This window comes from Hylobates moloch, unplaced genomic scaffold, assembly GCF_009828535.3.
Source record: "Hylobates moloch isolate HMO894 unplaced genomic scaffold, HMol_V3 SCAFFOLD_2, whole genome shotgun sequence".
In the NCBI taxonomy this organism is placed as follows: domain Eukaryota; kingdom Metazoa; phylum Chordata; class Mammalia; order Primates; family Hylobatidae; genus Hylobates; species Hylobates moloch.
In genome coordinates, this window is record NW_026652277.1 from 26,489,556 (window position 1) to 26,507,997 (window position 18,442).

The 18,442-nt window shown below is 32.9% G+C and overlaps 1 protein-coding gene across 2 annotated transcripts in view; it reads left to right on the top strand.

Annotated features, from left to right (window-relative positions):
- TBCK (TBC1 domain containing kinase) overlaps window positions 1-18,442 on the top strand; it is a 271,930-nt gene that overhangs the window by 56,846 nt on the left and 196,642 nt on the right. For both annotated transcript variants that reach the window (XM_032172492.2, XM_058432416.1), the window contains exons 6-13: window positions 3,545-3,686; window positions 5,065-5,125; window positions 6,557-6,618; window positions 7,235-7,296; window positions 8,261-8,409; window positions 10,785-10,923; window positions 12,544-12,643; window positions 18,267-18,316. In XM_032172492.2, the coding sequence (XP_032028383.1) occupies window positions 3,545-3,686; window positions 5,065-5,125; window positions 6,557-6,618; window positions 7,235-7,296; window positions 8,261-8,409; window positions 10,785-10,923; window positions 12,544-12,643; window positions 18,267-18,316 (765 nt within the window). The remainder of the gene's footprint in view (window positions 1-3,544; window positions 3,687-5,064; window positions 5,126-6,556; window positions 6,619-7,234; window positions 7,297-8,260; window positions 8,410-10,784; window positions 10,924-12,543; window positions 12,644-18,266; window positions 18,317-18,442) is intronic.

Sequence of the window (18,442 nt, forward strand, 5' to 3'; positions counted from 1 at the left end):
CCATGGAAGCTGCTTGCAACGAACCTGGTCCAACCACAGCCTTGCAGGGAGCCAGTGCCTATGCCAGCACCTGGACCTGCCCGCCATGCCACAGCCAGTGTACCTGGCTGTGCACAGTGGCCAGACCCCACACCCACTCATACACCCCTTGCCACTCCATGCCTGGCTCTCCCTTGGCCAGTGTGGCATCCAGGCCAGTAGCACGAGCTGAGCACAGCCTGCCAGTCCAAGTGGATGGAACAAGCCCAGTGGGTCCCAGCAAAACTTAGGCAAAGGCACCACTGGCCACAGAGGTTTCCACCTGACAAAGTGACACCACAAAATCCCGTGATATGTTCCTTTATGGAAAAAATATAAATCTTTTTGAGAGACATTATAGAAGACCTAAATAAATATAGAGATATCATGTTTATAGATTGTTAGGATCAGTATTGTAAAGATGTTAGTTGTCTACAACCTGTCTTTATATCTTATCTATTTTCAATAAAAATTCAATTGTATGTGAAAGAGAAAATACTCGTCAAGATAGTTTTAAAATGTATATAGAGAAGAACAAACACTTACAAAGAGCCTGCATTTTCCCAAAGAGAAACTAAAAGGTATGTATGTTTTGAGAGGTCTTAACAATGATCAGTAATTATTTAATAAAATATATTTTATATAAAAATATTTTATTTAAAATAGTGTAATAGTATACTCTTAGGCAAATTGACCAAATGAACAGTTGAGGGAGCCAAGAAATAAACCTATGTATGTGTGGAGATTTGATTTAGTATACGGCTGGCACTGCAGACTACTTGGGGAGAAAGAGGTTTCAATAAAGGGAACAGGGCTCAATTGCTTATTTATGTAGGAAAATAAGTTGTACCTTGTCTGACATCATATGAAAAATGAATTCTAGATGAATGAAGAAACTTAAATATAAAAGGCTAAACTGAAATTTTGAGAAAATTAACAGATTATTTTGACAAAATCATTAAGTATAAGGAAAAAAGTTTAATTCAACTGAAAGATAAGAACTTCTCATTCATAAACAGATACCATAAAGAGAAAGAAACGACAAAACCACAAAGTGGTAGAAAATATTTCAAGTCATAATTACGGAAGAAGACATTAGTATCTGGAATTAAAGAACAACTTTTCAGTAAAAGATTATCATAGGAAGCCTAAGACTGCTATCCTTAGAAACTAAGTCCTGCTAGCAATATTTGCCCTTGGCTGTTGCCTTGAAACTTGGATTGCAGAAATGTCCCCATGGATCCCTAACTGCTGAGGCTAGTTTACTGTGCTTATAAACAACCAAAGTGGTTTATGCTGAATACTTGCTTTCCTTCTTGAGTTCTTGAATTTTTGTACATGCCAGGCAGAGAGTGCCTGTGTGACAAGTCCCAAATAAAATCCTTGGATTTTCAATGAGCTTCTCTGGCCAGAAACATCACATAACATTTATTCTTCAAGATTGGAAAGAAGTTAAAAAAAAAAAGAAAAGAAAACGGAAGATACATCACATACATGGCGCTATATTTTTGTTGCTGGAAGAAGAATGGATTCTGTGTGATCCCTGACAGGAGGGAGAGAGCATAAGGAAGCCTGTATATAGGTTCCTGGAGACTCCCTGTCTGTCTTTGTCCCTTGTGATCCAGCTATACCCTTACTATGTCACTGTAATAAACCTTAGCTGTGAGTACACTTATTTGCTAAGTCTTGTAAGTCCTCCTAGTGAATTTCTAAACATGAGAGTGGTCTTGGGGACCCCAAAACAACTAGAGAAATAGGCAAAAGACTTGAATGGGCCTATCACACAATAATAAACCCAAATGACTATAAACATATGAACATATGCCTCAATGTCATTAATTTTCAAGGAAATGCAAAGTAAAACCACAATAGATTTTATATACCAGATTGTTAAGCATTAAAAAAGTCGTCAAATATCAAGTGTTGGTGAAGACGTAAAACAATAGGAACAGTCATTCACTGCTGGCAAGTGTATAGATTGGTGTACCTCCTTTTGAAAAACATTTGGCATTGTGTAATGAAGTAGAAAGTGCACATATCCTATGGCTTAGAAATTTGGTTCTAGGTTGTTAACCTTGGGAACCTTTTGCAGATGTATACCATACATGGCATTCTGTGCAACGTTGTTCATAATGTTAATAATAAAAAGCAGGAAACAGCTTAAATGCCATTGCCATTTGAATGTATAAATAAATTATGTAATATTCATATAATAGAAATAAGAATTTAATGGATACAGCTTCATGCAACAATATAGATAGTCTTGATTGAAAAAGCAAAAGAATACAGTCATCCTAATTCCGGTGTTATAAAGTTCAGAAATATGCTTGAGTAAACAGTACATTTTTTAGGGATACAAACATGGTAAAACCATCAGGAAATGGAAGAGAATGACAAACACAAAAATTCCAGGTATCTTCTCCTCTGGAGGAACAAGGATGGAGATACAATCAGGGAGAAACACAAAGGGACTTTCGGTGATAACTTTATGTTCTTCACTTAAACTGCTTCTTAGTACATGGGTGTTCATTGAAGCTTTCTTCTTTATACCTTATTCATATTTAATAGGCAGTGTTTTGCATTTATTCAGTATTTGCTAAACCAGTTTTCAAAAAACTTCTCATGTCAGTGAAGTTGTGAGGAAATAGGCACCCTCATGTATTACTTATGACAATATAAATTGATACAACCTCTCCACAGGGCAACTTGGTGTGATAAATCAAAATTTAAAATGCACATAACCTTACGATCTTGGAATGCCACTTCTAAGAATATATCTGTCATTTATATGCATATACTTGTGGGCTATGTAATAGTCATAATATATTCATCTCATTATTGGTAATAGCAAAAGAATGGAAGTTCCAAAATGTTTTTGTTTCATGAAATTAAGTGCATCAATGAAATTATTGGCAGTTTTCAGAAAGAATGAGGAAACTCTATACTTGTGTTTTTAAAGAACTAGTTCTAAAATACACTTTAAGTGGAAAAAAGGTACATAGCAATATGTATAGTATTCCACCATGTGGGGCAGAGGTGATGGGTGGACAAAGTTATATATATGTAAATAGGTATGGGTGACGGGTATAGAGATAGGAGCTTTACTTTTCAATTTATATCTTTTTTGTAGCATTAACATTCTTACTACTAAAAATAAATACTTTTTTAAAAGATAAAATGCACTCTAAATATTAATTCAGCATTAAGGGAAGATAGGTAATAAGAAGGAAGGAAAAACACTTGGAAGCCTAGAGAACTGTGTTAAAAACACAGAGAGAAGCAAATAAAGGAGTTAATGCTTGAGGGAGACATGAAGGTTTTAAAACTATTTCAGACTTGTGTATATTTACTCTTGATTCCTTGACATTAGAGGTCTGTATTATGGTTAGTTTAGAATGCTTTCTAGCAACAGTTGTTAACTTAATTGCATGAGACTTTTACATAGATCTTACCACATTGATTGTAAAAATGTACTATCGCTTCTTTCCCTGTTGTAATTATTCATTATTTTAATGTATCATTACAGGTATCCCTCGTACTTGGCCCCTGAGGTAATTGCACAGGGAATTTTCAAAACCACTGATCACATGCCAAGTAAAAAACCATTGCCTTCTGGCCCCAAATCAGATGTATGGTCTCTTGGAATCATTTTATTTGAGCTTTGTGTGGTATGTATAAAGAAATATTAATATAATAAATGGAAATTGTGCATTTATTGGAATAATCTTTTGGAGAGGAAAGTTAATAGTATGTTTTTGCTGTACAAATTAATTACATATGAGGAGAAAAGGCTTAATTTGACTTAATCATGTTTGATAATTTCACATATTTTTTGGCATCTCTAGAAACATACTTTTACTAAGTGTGAATGTAAATGTTACCAGATGTATATTATTTTGATATCTCTATAATGTGTATATTTTTACAAAGTTAGGATGTTTATATTAAGTTATATAAGATATATGGAGTACCATTAAAAGTTTAACAAGATATTGAAATCAAAACTACGTTTTTAGAAGATTGATATGACAGTAATGTAAGATTGAGAAGAACAGCAGCTTTTTTTCAATGATCTCTACCTATAGTTCTGATTTGATAAGTGTTTAAGAACATTTTTTCTTCTCTATTAAAAAAATCAAAGCATCTCTTTTATATAAACACCAGGTAATTTTAAGCCTTTTCCTTCTAAGTTTATTTAAATGATCATATAAGCTTAATTTGTTTATGATAAGAGAAATATAATGATAGCCAACATTAATGAAGCATATTTTGCATTACGTAACCCTCATCATAACCTGTGGTATATGTACAGTTAATATTTTAATTTTACAGATGAGAAAAGTGAGACTTCAGGTGGTTAAGTAGTTTGCCAAATTTATATAACTATTTGGTGGTAGAATAGTCCAATTTGGTACACAATCATTGCCCAACTCATAAATGCTGAAGGTATAAGTGTTTGACTCCAGACCTTATACCAAGGAGCCTCCTGAGGCAGATTAATAAGGAAATGATTAAAATATAACGTGTGCGTCTTAAAATATACCAGGTGCTGTAGCAGCATGAAGGATGGCTGTCTGAAGTTATTGTGGTAAGAGGAAGGAGTGTTATGAAGTTTTTTTAATGGAGAAACGGACTACCTGTATCATGATATTTAAGTAAGAATTAGCTCAGTAGACGAAAGGGTATAATCAGTCTTACCCAGGAGGCATCTTGGTCTCAATAAAGTAAGACTCCACGTGGCCTGGAATACATCTAGATATCCAGGTATGTGTGGATCTCAAAAGTGAACAATGCTTACATCAAACTAGAACGTAATGACCCTTAGATGTATGAAATATTTAAATGATACATATTATGCAACACTTTCTAAAATGTTATTTCACCAGTAATTTTTCTTTAGTGGAGCTGACTTTAAAAATCCAGTAAAACTTTTGGAGATAAATACAGATGCCTGATAAAATCAGTTTCAGCTATAAGGGGAGAAAAATGCCTTCCTAGAAAAAACATGTAAATATTAATACAAATTTCTTTTCTCATTTTATTTAGGGAAGAAAATTATTTCAGAGCTTGGATATATCTGAAAGACTAAAATTTTTGCTTACTTTGGGTAAGTGTCATACAATTGCTTATCTTTCAAATATAAATATAACTTAGTAACTATTAGTAATCATGCACACTGAGGATGTGTTCTTTTGAAATAGTGAGTACACTGAAATATCCCCCCTTTACTCAAGTTGCTAATGATCAGTGGTAATGATCAGCAGAACAGCATATGAGGTCCCTTCTAAAATATTACAGCAGAAATTTCTTTATTCTCTGAGGAATTTTAACCTAGATGGAAATAATCTCAGCTTTATGATCTAGCCAAGTAAATTAACTTGTGAAATCAAAATATGAGAATATAAAATTGTATTTCTGTAGTAGTTTACCTTCAGACAATGTATCTTAACTTTTGGGCTATCTTTCTATTTGATGAATCATGTACAAGTAACAACTCAAGAAGAATATTGATTTTTCCTTATAAAAGGCTCATCTGAATTTTCATGTATGTGGATCCAAACATGTATAATTCAAATTAATAAACATTTATGTAATCTACTTTAGAGTGTAATTAATTAAGCATGTTTGGTAATTAAGGAGAGAAAAACAGTGATAGAACACTTTATGCAAAAGAGTGACAGATTAGTATCCAAGTTAAAAACATTTACAAGTAAGAATATGTACAGGAAAGTGTTAGTAAACATTAAATAATAATGAATTATAAATAAATTTGCAAAAGTTTTACCAGATTTACCACATTTAATTACAAAGATTGATACTACAGCTATTAAGAAGCCTTGGAGATTCTTAAATGTGGTCTGTAACCTAAACTTATACTTTAAATTCCCAAATAAATGTAAGTACATTTTCCAAATTATGTATAATAAAAATAAATTGGTCTTGTAGTCATGAAAAAAAAAAACTACAAAGCCTTCTTAAAAAGCGCTGTTTATATACAGTCATTTCTTGAAGAGGATTGGTTCTAGCACCCTCACATGTACCAAAATCCATGTGTACTCAAGTTCCACAGTCAGCCCCACAGAACCCATGTGTATGAAAAGTCAGTCCTACATACATGCAGATTTCGCATCCACAAATACTGTATTTTCAACCCATGTTTGGTTGGAAACAGTCCACATACAAGTGAACCTGTGCAGTTTAAACCCATGTTGTTCAAGGGTCAGCTATTTGTGTCTGCATGTATATATTTAGAGACAGAGAGAGCTAGACTATCTTTACCTTCCTTGTAAAGGAATTGCTCCTTTATCAAACTATTTAAACTGATATCTTTCAGTGTCAGTTATTCAATTAGTATTTATCTGAAGCTTTTCATTTTTATCAAAACGTGTAAAGAAATTTAACAAAATGATAAAGTTTTCAGTATTTTAAGTTCCAAAATTGCATTACTCCATTAAAACATTTTTGATCAGTTTGTTTTCTGATTTGTTGGACAGATTAGAAAAGTAGCATTTATTCATATAGTTTTTCTGTTTTATAGACTGTGTAGATGACACTTTAATAGTTCTGGCTGAAGAGCATGGTTGTTTGGACATTATAAAGGTTTGTCATTAATCTGGGTCTTAGTCCATTTGTGCTGCTATAACAAAATACCTGATAATTGGGTAACTTACAAAGACAAAAAATTATTTTTCCACAGTTATTGAAACTAGGAAGTCCAAGTTAAAAGCACCAGTACGTTTGGTTGTCTGGTGAGGGCTGCAGTCTTCTGAGAGAGAAACACTGTCCTTACAAGGCCGAAGGGCAAGCTAGGCAATTGCTATGTGAAGTCTCACCTTTATAAGCCTCTTAATGCCATTCACCAGGGGAAGAGCCCTTATGACCTAATCACTTCTTAAAGGCCTCACCTCTTAATACCATCACATTGGCCATTAAGTTTCAAAGTTCATGAAGCCTAAACTTTAGAGGGAACATATTCAAACCATAGCAATCTGTTAATGAAAACTTATTTTACACACTTGGGATCCAGTTGGAAGCGATTTTAAAGCAATGCTTATTTCTCTTTAAGTATTTGCCTTTTCACAGTGACTAAATTTGTATAAAGTACAAATAAAAACTTTAAAAACATCAAAACCTTCTAGATTAGCAAACATTTGAATAAAGTATATTTCTAAAATTGATCATTTTAATTATATTATTTTCTCTCTTTATTTACCAGGAGCTTCCTGAAACTGTGATAGATCTTTTGAAGAAGTGCCTCACCTTCCATCCTTCTAAGAGGTTGATATTATTTAGAGATTGGGATTACATTGAGATCCTTTACACATAAGCAATTGATTTTTTTCTTATTTGTTTTAATATAATGGATTAAATAAAGATAATGTACATGTGTAGTAGTATATAATTGACATCAGTATCATGACTGTGAATGATGTAAGCTTTCATTTTTTGTGAATAAATGAAAAAGTAATTAAAGTTAAACCACAGTCAGAAAACTGACATATACTAAAGAAGTTACTAGTTCATTTCTAAGCTTTTAAATAGAATATTAACTAAACTGTGGAATGTAGATATTCCTAGACCCAATAATAACATCAGTGAAATGAGAATAAAAGTTTGTTGTCAATATGTATTATAGCAGTGAACTTGGATAAGTGGTGTGATAAACTAACAATTGTTGATAATAAAAAAGGATTTCTTAGAAGTTTCATTAATTGACCTTGACTTGATGATGTCACTACTAGTCATACAGCTATCCCTAAATTCCTTTAGTATATAATGTTTGAAAATAATGTATACAAATTTGCTTTTAGAAAAACAACTTTATCAAGACATGTTAGAGAGAAATATTTTTGTGAATGTACCACATTAAAGGACAGGAAGAAAAGCCAAATGGTATTATTGTAATAGTTTGCATAAATATTATTTAATTATTTAAGATATTCAGTAAAGCAGATGAATGCTAGTCAGGCTAAAAGTAAACAATGCAGAAGCTTTTATGGAATGATATTTTTGATGCATCATAAGGTAAAGTACAACATAAGTAAAAAAAAATTGAGTATTTACTCACAGTTATTTGATTATAATATAAAAGTATGCATCTAGACTCTGCAAAGGAGAACTGTATTATTTTCTGTGCTAATGAAGTATTTAAGACTTTTATCCATTCTCTTGAATGTATGCCATTATTCTAGGAAATTTTTTATGACTTTCATTCATGCTCTGTATTTTAAATGTTCTCAAGGCCAACTCCAGATGAATTAATGAAGGACAAAGTGTTCAGTGAGGTATCACCTTTATATACCCCCTTTACCAAACCTGCCGGTCTGTTTTCATCTTCTCTGAGATGTGCGGATTTAACTCTGCCTGAGGATATCAGTCAGTTGTGTAAAGGTAATGATAAATTAAAGCATAGAGAATAATATGAGCCTTGTTTTTAAAGGAAGTTTCCTTGTCCTACTTTCAGTTTTGAATTTATCAACAATATATTAGTGGGATCATGGGAATTAAGAGACAATTCTGGGAGTGATTAAAATATAACTGACTGGCTGGGTGCAGTGGCTCATGCCTGTAATCCCAGCACTTTGGGAGGTCAAAGAGGGAGGATCACTTGAGGCCAGGCATTTGAGACCAGCCTAGCCAACGTAGAGATATCCTGTCTCTACAAAGAACGACAACAACAAAACAAAACAAAGTATATATACACACACGCACACACACAAATATATATATATAGTCAGAGCCTAACTCGCTTGGATAATATCAGAGCCTAACCGAACTGGTGAGGGGAAATAGCAAATTGCAGCCAGCTCTAGCCTTCTGTGTGGTGGTTAAAGTTAACAGAAGCATTCTATAGTCAATCCTGTGATTAGTTCTGAATCTTTAAGTGAGCCTGTGCCTCTAGCCTTTAGACAAGTGCTTCCTTGCCCTTAAGGATTGGCTAGAATACACATAAACACACACACATTTGAGCTAACAGTTTATCCTTTATATTTAAGTTGCTGATATTCTATATAATTTATTTATAAATGATCTCTAAAAATAATATTATTGATAAGAATTACATACCATTATATTCTGGATGTTAAAGAGAATATCAGCTTTTAGACTTCCAATTCTTGTGTGAAGATTATAACTCTTGGAATGTAAGGCTTAGTGACACCAGTAAGTTACCTTTATTCTGAAAAGTTGTTATGACTTAAGTCATGGCAGAAAATGGTTACTAAACATTCATTCAATTAAACATTTATTGAGTTCCTGGTATGTGTCACATACTGTATCTTTAAGTAACATTCATGCCAAATGGGAAGGCAGACAGACATTTAGTTATACAATCACTGTTATAAATGAAGGTCAATATGAATATAGCACAATGGCAGCATAGCAGGAGCACCTAATTCTGTATTTCTGTCAGTGAGATCAAGGAAGACTTCAGAAAAGGCAGCCAGCCATTGCCTTGAGATATGAGGGAAGGAACAATTTGTGTTCGTTGCCTCCCTATGTGCTATTTTCTCCCCTTATTCTTTTTCCAATGTAGTTTCCAGTACTATGTATTCATTATGAAGGGTGAAAATTCCAGATGTTTTTTCCTAGTTTCTCTTGCTATGGTCAGTAAGCTTGTGAACTAGAGTTGGCTAATGGGATCTAAATGAAAGTGCTGGACATAAGGGCTACTTATAGGGAAAAAACAAATTTTCTTGTCAAGAAAGGTACTGCAGCATCGGTTCACCACTTCTCTTCTGAATGCAGGAAATGGTCTAGAATTTTGATAAGCATAGGCCCCTCCTGTACCTATGATTTTATTAAGAGAGATGAATAAATGTCTTTATTATATAAGCCACTTTTAGTAGTATATTATTTTCAGCCGGGAGCATTCAAATTATTACAAAAATTGAATCAGAATCTGCCAGTCATGGCAAACCTCCAGTAAGAGAGGGGAAATATCAAGCTCCAACTCGTTCTAGCCACTCCTTAAGGGCAAGGAAACACTTTGTGTAGAGTCACTGGCTCACTTAAAGATTGAGACCTAATCGTAGGACTTACTACAGAATGCTTCTGTTCCCCATACCTTAACCACCACATGGAAGGCTAGAGCTGGCTGCAGTTTGATATTTCCCCTCTCCAGGTCAGTTAGGCTCTGATATTATCCAAGTGAGTTAGGCTCTGATTAACCGGTTTATCCTGAAGACCGACCTTATTAAGAACAGTGCTCATCGTATTTCAGAACGGTTCCATTTCCTCTGCCACTGCTGGAAACATAAGGGCATTTTCCTCCAATATTTACCGTGAGAACCTTGTCAATCTCCAGACTCACAAAAGTGTGGGCGTATCCCTTATGACTGGTTCCCTCTGGAGTTTTTAACTCTCAGACACTTGTCCACACTGAGCCTCCAGTAGTTTATCAATTACAATTTAGGTTTTCCAAACTTGGCACTGGTTCCTGAGGCACTGCTCATGAATGTCTGTTCCAGAATGCCGAAATTCCCTGTATTCTCCTGTCTGTCTCCAGTCCTGGGGACAGAAGTTTGCCCTATGTCCTCACCTCTCTTACAGATCCAAGAATTGTTGATTTTTCAATCTGTTCAACTTTTTATTTGTTGTTAGGATGGAGTAGCAAATTTCAGGCTCCTTACAATCAGAACTAGAAACTGGAAGTCTGTTCTTCAGTGTTTTTTTTTTTTTTTTGGAATGGCAGCTATTACTGCCTGTTGACTTTTAATAAAAGTAGAAAATGTAATACAATGATTCCTTAAATTTTCTTTTAATAGATATAAATAATGATTACCTGGCAGAAAGATCTATTGAAGAAGTTTATTACCTTTGGTGTTTGGCTGGAGGTGACTTGGAGAAAGAGCTTGTCAACAAGGAAATCATTCGATCCAAACCACCTATCTGCACACTCCCCAAGTAAGGAAAGAAACTTCTCTTAGGAATTTAAATAAATAAATAAATGGTAATAATTATATGGTAATAATAAAAAAATTGTTTTTTTTTTGAAAATTTGTTGTTTTTAAAAATTTTTTTGGTAGGCCTCCCAACTAAGTGATTATTGGAAGCAACTGGACTCAACACCTTGTTTGATTTGCCAAAGTTTCTAATTGCAGAGTTCCCATCAGTTGTCTTTGATCAGTAATTTGCTTTGTGACCTATTTGAAGTGAAGTTAATATTATGGAATATCTTGCAAAAATTGATATTAATGAAAAATACACAAGTCACAATAGAATATTTAAGAGAGTTAACTAAAAACTAGCTTAGTGTTCCTACTATGAAGAACTATGTTCTTTTTCCAAATATACTTGTAAATGTAAATGAACTCTGTGGTCTCACTGCGTGTCCTAGAGGTCATTACTGTGCTAGTGTGTTGCAAAAAAATCTGCAAAACTGTATAAGAAGATATCATGCTAGAAATTAGACTGGAAGTTAAATACCTCTACAGCCTTGGGGCTAAGATTGTTATTAACATTGCTATTTATGTTTATTCATAAAAATATGAACCTAAATTTCTTGAGCTTCTACTAATACTTTAAATTTTTAATTTTAGGCTGGGCATGGTGGATCATGCCTGTGATCCCAGCACTTTGGGAGGCAAGGCAGGTGGATTGCTTGAGCCTAGGAGTTTGAGATCAGCCTGGGCAACATGGCAAAACCCTGTCTCTACAAAGAAAAAAAATTAGCCTAGCGTGGTCTTGTGTGCCTGTGGTCCTAGCTACTCAGGCAGCTGCAGGTGGGAGAATCACCTGAGTCCAGGGAAGTTGAGGCTGCAGTGAGCCAAGATCATGCTACTGCACTTCAGCCTGAGTGAATGAGAGACCGTTTCTCAAAATAAAATAAAATAAAATTTTAATTTTTAGATTTCTAGACTTAGTTTTGATCATTGTAGGCAACTGTAGAAGTCATCTGCTCATCATTTTTTTCTTTACTTTTTAAACTTTTGTATTGTTTGGATTGATTAGTTTCTATTTTTTCTCTCTTAATCTGATTTTTAAATGTTTACTTTGATTATACCATTCATACTTTGAATTAAGTAGAAAGTTAGAGGTAAGATTACGGAAATTCCAAGAAGAAATGGTTTAAAGGATATATAGATTCTTAAAAGTAATTTATTGAAATTGTAAACAAATTTTATTCATTTATTATTTAATATCCTTTCTCCTATGAGGTTACTATCCAATATGCTTTTTCTTTCATCTTCCCTTTATCTTTTTCTACTCGTATAAAGTTTCTCGGGAACACATTGGGTTGATGTCAGGAGAGTACTGTTAGCATTGAAACTACATGAACAAAGGGTTATAAATGACACTTTTGTTTTTCTGAAATTCTCTATGCTTATATTCATACCAACTCAAGAGATATTTAAAAATGAGACTTCTTTGAAGAAATCTCAATACATCGTTTTATTAAACATCCAGTCTAAAGTTTAATTCTTTTTTGATGAAGGGATTGATGACTTAGAATAAACTTTACTTTCTAGAAGAAACAATAAACTGGATTTTGTGTACATATTATTTTTAAAAATTTCTTTTCAGTTTTCTCTTTGAGGATGGTGAAAGCTTTGGACAAGGTCGAGATAGAAGCTCGCTTTTAGATGATACCACTGTGACATTGTCGTTATGCCAGCTAAGAAATGTAAGAATGATATTTTGACAGTTCTGCTTTAGTTTTTTTCTTTAATTAAAACCTTACAGATACACAAGAAATCTTGTATGCCTCCTTGATTTCACAAAATATGGGAGAGCTTCTGTAAAATATGTGCCCCAGAGTAGAATCGCATCTGTACAACTTCAGCTTTATTACCTGATTGTTCACAAAAATGATTTGATCAGTTTATCTTTTTGCCATCATTGGGTAATTGTTCTCATTTCTTTATTTACCTGGTAACACTTTCTTTTATCAAATTTTAAAAAATTGTTAATCTAATGGTATGGAAAGGTATTTTGCTATAACACTAATTTTTAATTTCCTGATTATAGTGCAGTTGTAAGTCTTTTCACATATTCTAGCGGTTCACCTACCTGTTCTGTGTATTACTAGTTCATGTCTCTTGTCAGTTTTTCCGTTGAGTGATTTCTTATGGATTTGAGGACTTATTGATATCGTATCTTGGTGAGCTGTATGTCATGGAAATATATTCTAATCTGTGGCTTTTCCTTCAACTTTTTGATTCTTTTATTGAATAGAATTCTAAATTTTTATCAGTATTTTCTTTTATAGTCAAATATATTTTGATATATTTTTTCTTGTAACTTATTTAAAGTAATAGCAAGGTTATAAGTGTATTTTATAATGTTTTTATATATTTCCTTATAAAAGATTTAAATAATTGTTTCACATTTAGTTCTTTAATCCACCTAGAATTTATTTTAGATTAAGTTGTAAGGAAGGTATCCAATATCATATTTCATTGGTTAAAAAAATACCCCTTGTCTCAGTACCATATATTGAATAGTTTTCTCTTCACTTTTTTGATCTATAATACCAACTTTTTCTATGTGCATGGATATGTTTCTGGGCCTTGGTATTCTGATTTGTTGGCCTGTGTTTCTAATTTTAGCAAATACCACATTGCCTTAATCTATAGTTTTATGTGAACTGTTGATACCTAGCAAGGGAAGACCTTCAGTTTTTTTGTCCTCAAAAATGAAGTAGGAGCTCTTTAACATCTTCCTCTACTAGCTGATTTTTATAATCATCATAAAGAACTTCATAAAAAATTATAGGGTTTTGATTGACATTGCATTGAATTTTTAAGTTAATGTGTAGAGAATTGACGTATTTAAAATGTAGGGTTTTATTTCTTGAACATGCTTAAATATGTCATTTATTTGTCTTATTTTATATAACAATTTTCTTTTTAATGTCTATATCAGTTATCAGTTTTATTCCTAAGGTAATTTATTGTTGCTCTTGTAAATATATATATATATGTAAGTATGAGTATGATTTTTTCCAACATTTTATTATAAAAATTTTTAAACAGAAAAATTGAAAAGCATTTACAGTGAACAACTTACCACCTAGATCAAGCATTGATATGATCTATTAGCAAAATCAAGTCACACCTATTCATTGACCTATTATGTATAGCTGTTTTGTTCTACATTGGCAGAATTGAGTAGTTGGTGATAGAGACTGCATGGCCCACAAAGCTAAAAATATTTGTTATATGGCCCTGCATAGAAACAGTTTGCTAATCCCTGACCTAGATTCTATAATTAACATTTTACATGCTTTATCACATGTCTGTCTATCTTTCTAGCTATTCATCAATCCATCATATTTTTTGTTCTTGCATTTCAAAGTAAAATGAAGACATTAACGCAGTTCAGCTTACACATTAGAGTTTAAGATTTGTTGATGGTTCTTTTCTAGGCAAAATTTTCATATAGTAAAATGTATAGATCTTAAGTATACCAGTAGATGAGTTTAAAATATACATCAATAATATTTTTTCATATAGTAAAATGTACCAAATCTTAAGTATACCAGTAGATGATTTTAAAAAATAAATCAATAATATTTTTTAAAATACCATTTCAGCTACTGTTTTGTGCATGATTAGTAACACAATTGATTTTTTTATGTGGATTTTGTGTCAGGCAACATTGCTGAACCTATTCTTTTTTAAATAATATGTCTATAGATGCTCTGTGGTTTTCTTTGTGAATTAAGGTAGTGTTTTTTCCTTCATTTCCAATTCTTATCTACTCACTTCATCTTTTCTCATTATTTTTGCTGAGCCTCTATAACACTATTGAATAGAAACAAATAGTGGGCATTCCTGTCTAATTTCTGGTTTTAAAAGGTTGCTTTTTATATTTCATAATTAAGTATGATATTTGTTGCAGTGAGTTATAGAGGTCTTCTATTCTTAGTTATAAGTTTTGTTATGAATGGGTGTTGAATTTCACTGAGTGTTTTTACTGTATCTATTGGGATGGTCATATGCTTTTTTATGTATTATGTTAATGGATTTAATTATATTGATGGGGTTTTTCAATGTTGAGCCATGTTTATATTTCTGGGATAAACCCAAACAGATTTCATTTTTCCTTTTTTATACATTTGTGTTTTGATTTTCTAATATTTTGTTTAGAATTTTTGCATTTCTGTTTCTATTTGAGATAGGCCTGTGAGTTTCTTTTCTTTTACTGCACCATGCTAGTTTGGTATCGGGGGTGTACTAGTCTCATAAAATAAATAGGAGAGTGTTGCCTTTTTTTTTTCTATTTTCCGAAAGACTTTATATGATTACATAGATCTCTTTCTTGAATGTTTCATGGGAGTTAGCTTTAAAACCGTATTGTAAGGGCTCCTTATCCCTATCTGGGTGTAATCACTACTTCAGTCTGCTTAATGGTTATAAGTTTACTCAGGTTGTTTATTTTGTTTTTAAATCATTTTCTAAAGTTATGTGTTTCAAGGCCTTTAAACTTGCTCTTCTCACTGCCTGTAACACTCTTCCGATGCTTCCATTTCTTTTCTTTACATTCTCTGCTAAAATGTCACCTATTGGTGTGCTTTTGTTGGCCATCCTTTATAAAATAGCAATGCCACGCCTATCCCTTGTATTCTTTATCCTGTTTTGTTTTTTTCCTCCATTATACTTCTCTTCATTTGATGTGTTATATGTTTTCTTCCTATATAATAATTGAATGAAGGAATAAATCCTGTTATTATATAGAAGCCCTATTAATATTGTAGTAAAGTATAGGGGGGAAGTATTTTATAATCTTATCATTAAGTCCCAGTGTTTTAGTGAGCCTGTGTTCCTGGGCTGTGACCTTCACAAGGCTTCTCAGCTTCTCCCACTCCTCCCCAACATGAGACAGGAAAGCTAGAGGGGCTGGAGTTGGGTATTTCTTTTCCCCTACATCGAAGACTAGAGTGGACTGGAGTTGAATATTTCCTTCCCAAGTTGGTTAGATTTCTGCAAAACCCAAGTTAGTTAAGACCTGACAGAAGAGTTTCCCTTTAAGGCAGGCCTCTCTTAAGGAAAACAGAGTACTCTTGCTGTTTTTCAGATTGGTTACTTTCCACCTCCCCCTGCAGGAAGTCAAGGGTATTTTTCTCAGATCTTCACCCTGAGAACCTGGTGGGTCCTGCGGAGGTTAATCTCATGGAAGCAAGGAAGGCCTCCCTAAGGCTGGGCCTCCAGAAGTTTTTCTCTCTCATATTAGTCTGTGCTCAGCCTGCAAGTATTAGATAGTTACCTTTTAATTGATCTTAACAGGCTCCAGCAGTGGCTCTGTTCCTGGTGAGCTGTGATTCCCTGTATTCGAGGGTCCCTCCAGTTTTTAGGACATCACAATGCTCTGATTCTGATAGATGTGAGACGAGTTCTTGATTTTCAGTTTGTTCAGCATTTTTCTTGTTAGAGGAAGAATGATGCCTTCTAAGCTGTTTATATTTTGTATAAGAAAGTGGAAGTCCTAGCCTTTTTATTTTTAACCATTCATAACCAAAGCTAAAATAGGTACCTATCCTTGTTTTCTGTCTAAGCTAGCAATTCCCCTAGTTTTTTCTTTACATGGCTTTAGAAGGGTCTTCTCCATTCTGAAGGTCTGTTATGTAGGTTCCCAAACCTTTATCTCATTATGGTCTAAATCTCCAGACCACAGTTATTAACTCCTTTCTCTCTAGGCCTGGTTTTATATCTGTTACACTGCATTTTCCTTATGTTTTAAAGCTTATCTAACCATTTAATATTTTACATGTTATGTAGTAGGAGAGTATTAGAATCTCTTGTCTGCCATAATGCCAGCAACAGAAAATTAAAATATATAATTATTCCTACTCAATACTCTGAATTTATAATCTCTTTGAAAGAAAGGATGTGGAAAGTAACTAAGTAACAATACCTGCAGCAAACAATAAATTACATCCAAAATATATTAGTTCAGCTGATTTCGTTTTGCTCTTAATTTGTTTCTTTAATTTAAATATAATTCAAGTTAAATGAATGTAGACTTCAAATCTAAATGTCTCAATTCCTTTATAGTTCTACTTGTGAAATTTGAAATACTCTTCTGTAGTTATTAAGAAATATTAATTTGCTGAATCTTAAAATGATATGGAAACCATATAATAATTTTTATCTTTAGTGTTTTCATTCACCTTTTAAAAATCCTAATGTGCTAAATTTTTATTTAGAAAAGACAGACAAGATACTTATTAGATAAAATCTATGACATACAGTATACTGAAAACTAATCTTTGAAAAGATTTATGTGTATTAATAATGCAGTAAAACTTGGGAAAATTTTATTTCTTTACTTAAAATTTTAATATATGAAAGATATACCTAAAGGTTTTTAAAAAGAGGATAAGTACATAGCACATTGATTTTTAGAGGAGAACCAGGCATAAATTCAGTGTTTGCTGAATTCTTAGTTTGAGTAAAAGATTTTTCTTAAGCTTTAAAAATTCTGGGAATAACTCACATGGGTGCACAAAGACTAATCAACAGAATATCAGTGCTTGCTGCACACACAGCTTGAACTTCTATGTCAATCCCCATAGGAGCAGACATTCTGCCTTCAAGTTGGAAGTTGAACAGCAGAGCAGCAGGCAAGATGGCATTAACTTTAATCACCTTGCTTAGGATGTGGTTAACATTTTAGTTTACTACGCCTTCCTGCTTATGATTTTGAATAATACCTGTAATCCTATCAGGGTTGTTATTTGGAACAACATTTATTAAAATGATTTTGTCATTAAGTGAACTCTGTCCATTGATTCATTAGCTATTTGAATCATACATGTTCAAAGTATGATGTGAGAAATGTTTTGGAATCCTTTTTCTAGCACCTTTCTTTTTGACTTAGCTTGTATTATGCCAAAGCAAAAATAAATCTAAGTTGTTCTTTTAGTATATACATGGCTGTATAGTCCCTCTTTTTAATCATCTTTCTTCATATAACTTAAAATTTTTTTCCCATTCATTAAGTTTTATACTAGTGCTAGTAATTGTGAGTTGTTTGGAAAATATATCATGATAAGTGTCTAACATTTATAAGTGATACCTATAGACAAGAAAAAAAAAAACGTTGTTTTTCACAGCTAAACCTTAATCAGTAGAGGCATTGTATGCTTGCATGTTTATGGTAAGAACTGATTTTTAGATTCTATTTTATACTTTTCTAGGTCCCTTTATAAATTTATAGTTGTTATATTACTTATCTTTTTAAACACAGATCAGGGTTTCTGCCCAATATGTTTATACATAAATATTTTGTCTTTAAATACACAGAGATTGAAAGATGTTGGTGGAGAAGCATTTTACCCGTTACTTGAAGATGAGTGAGTATATGTAGTCTCATTTTAGATTTATTTTTCTATTTATATTAGATTTATAAGAATTTTATACATTTTCTTTGAAATATGTTTCCTAAATAGAAAATAATAACCTGATGTTTTGGTTTATTA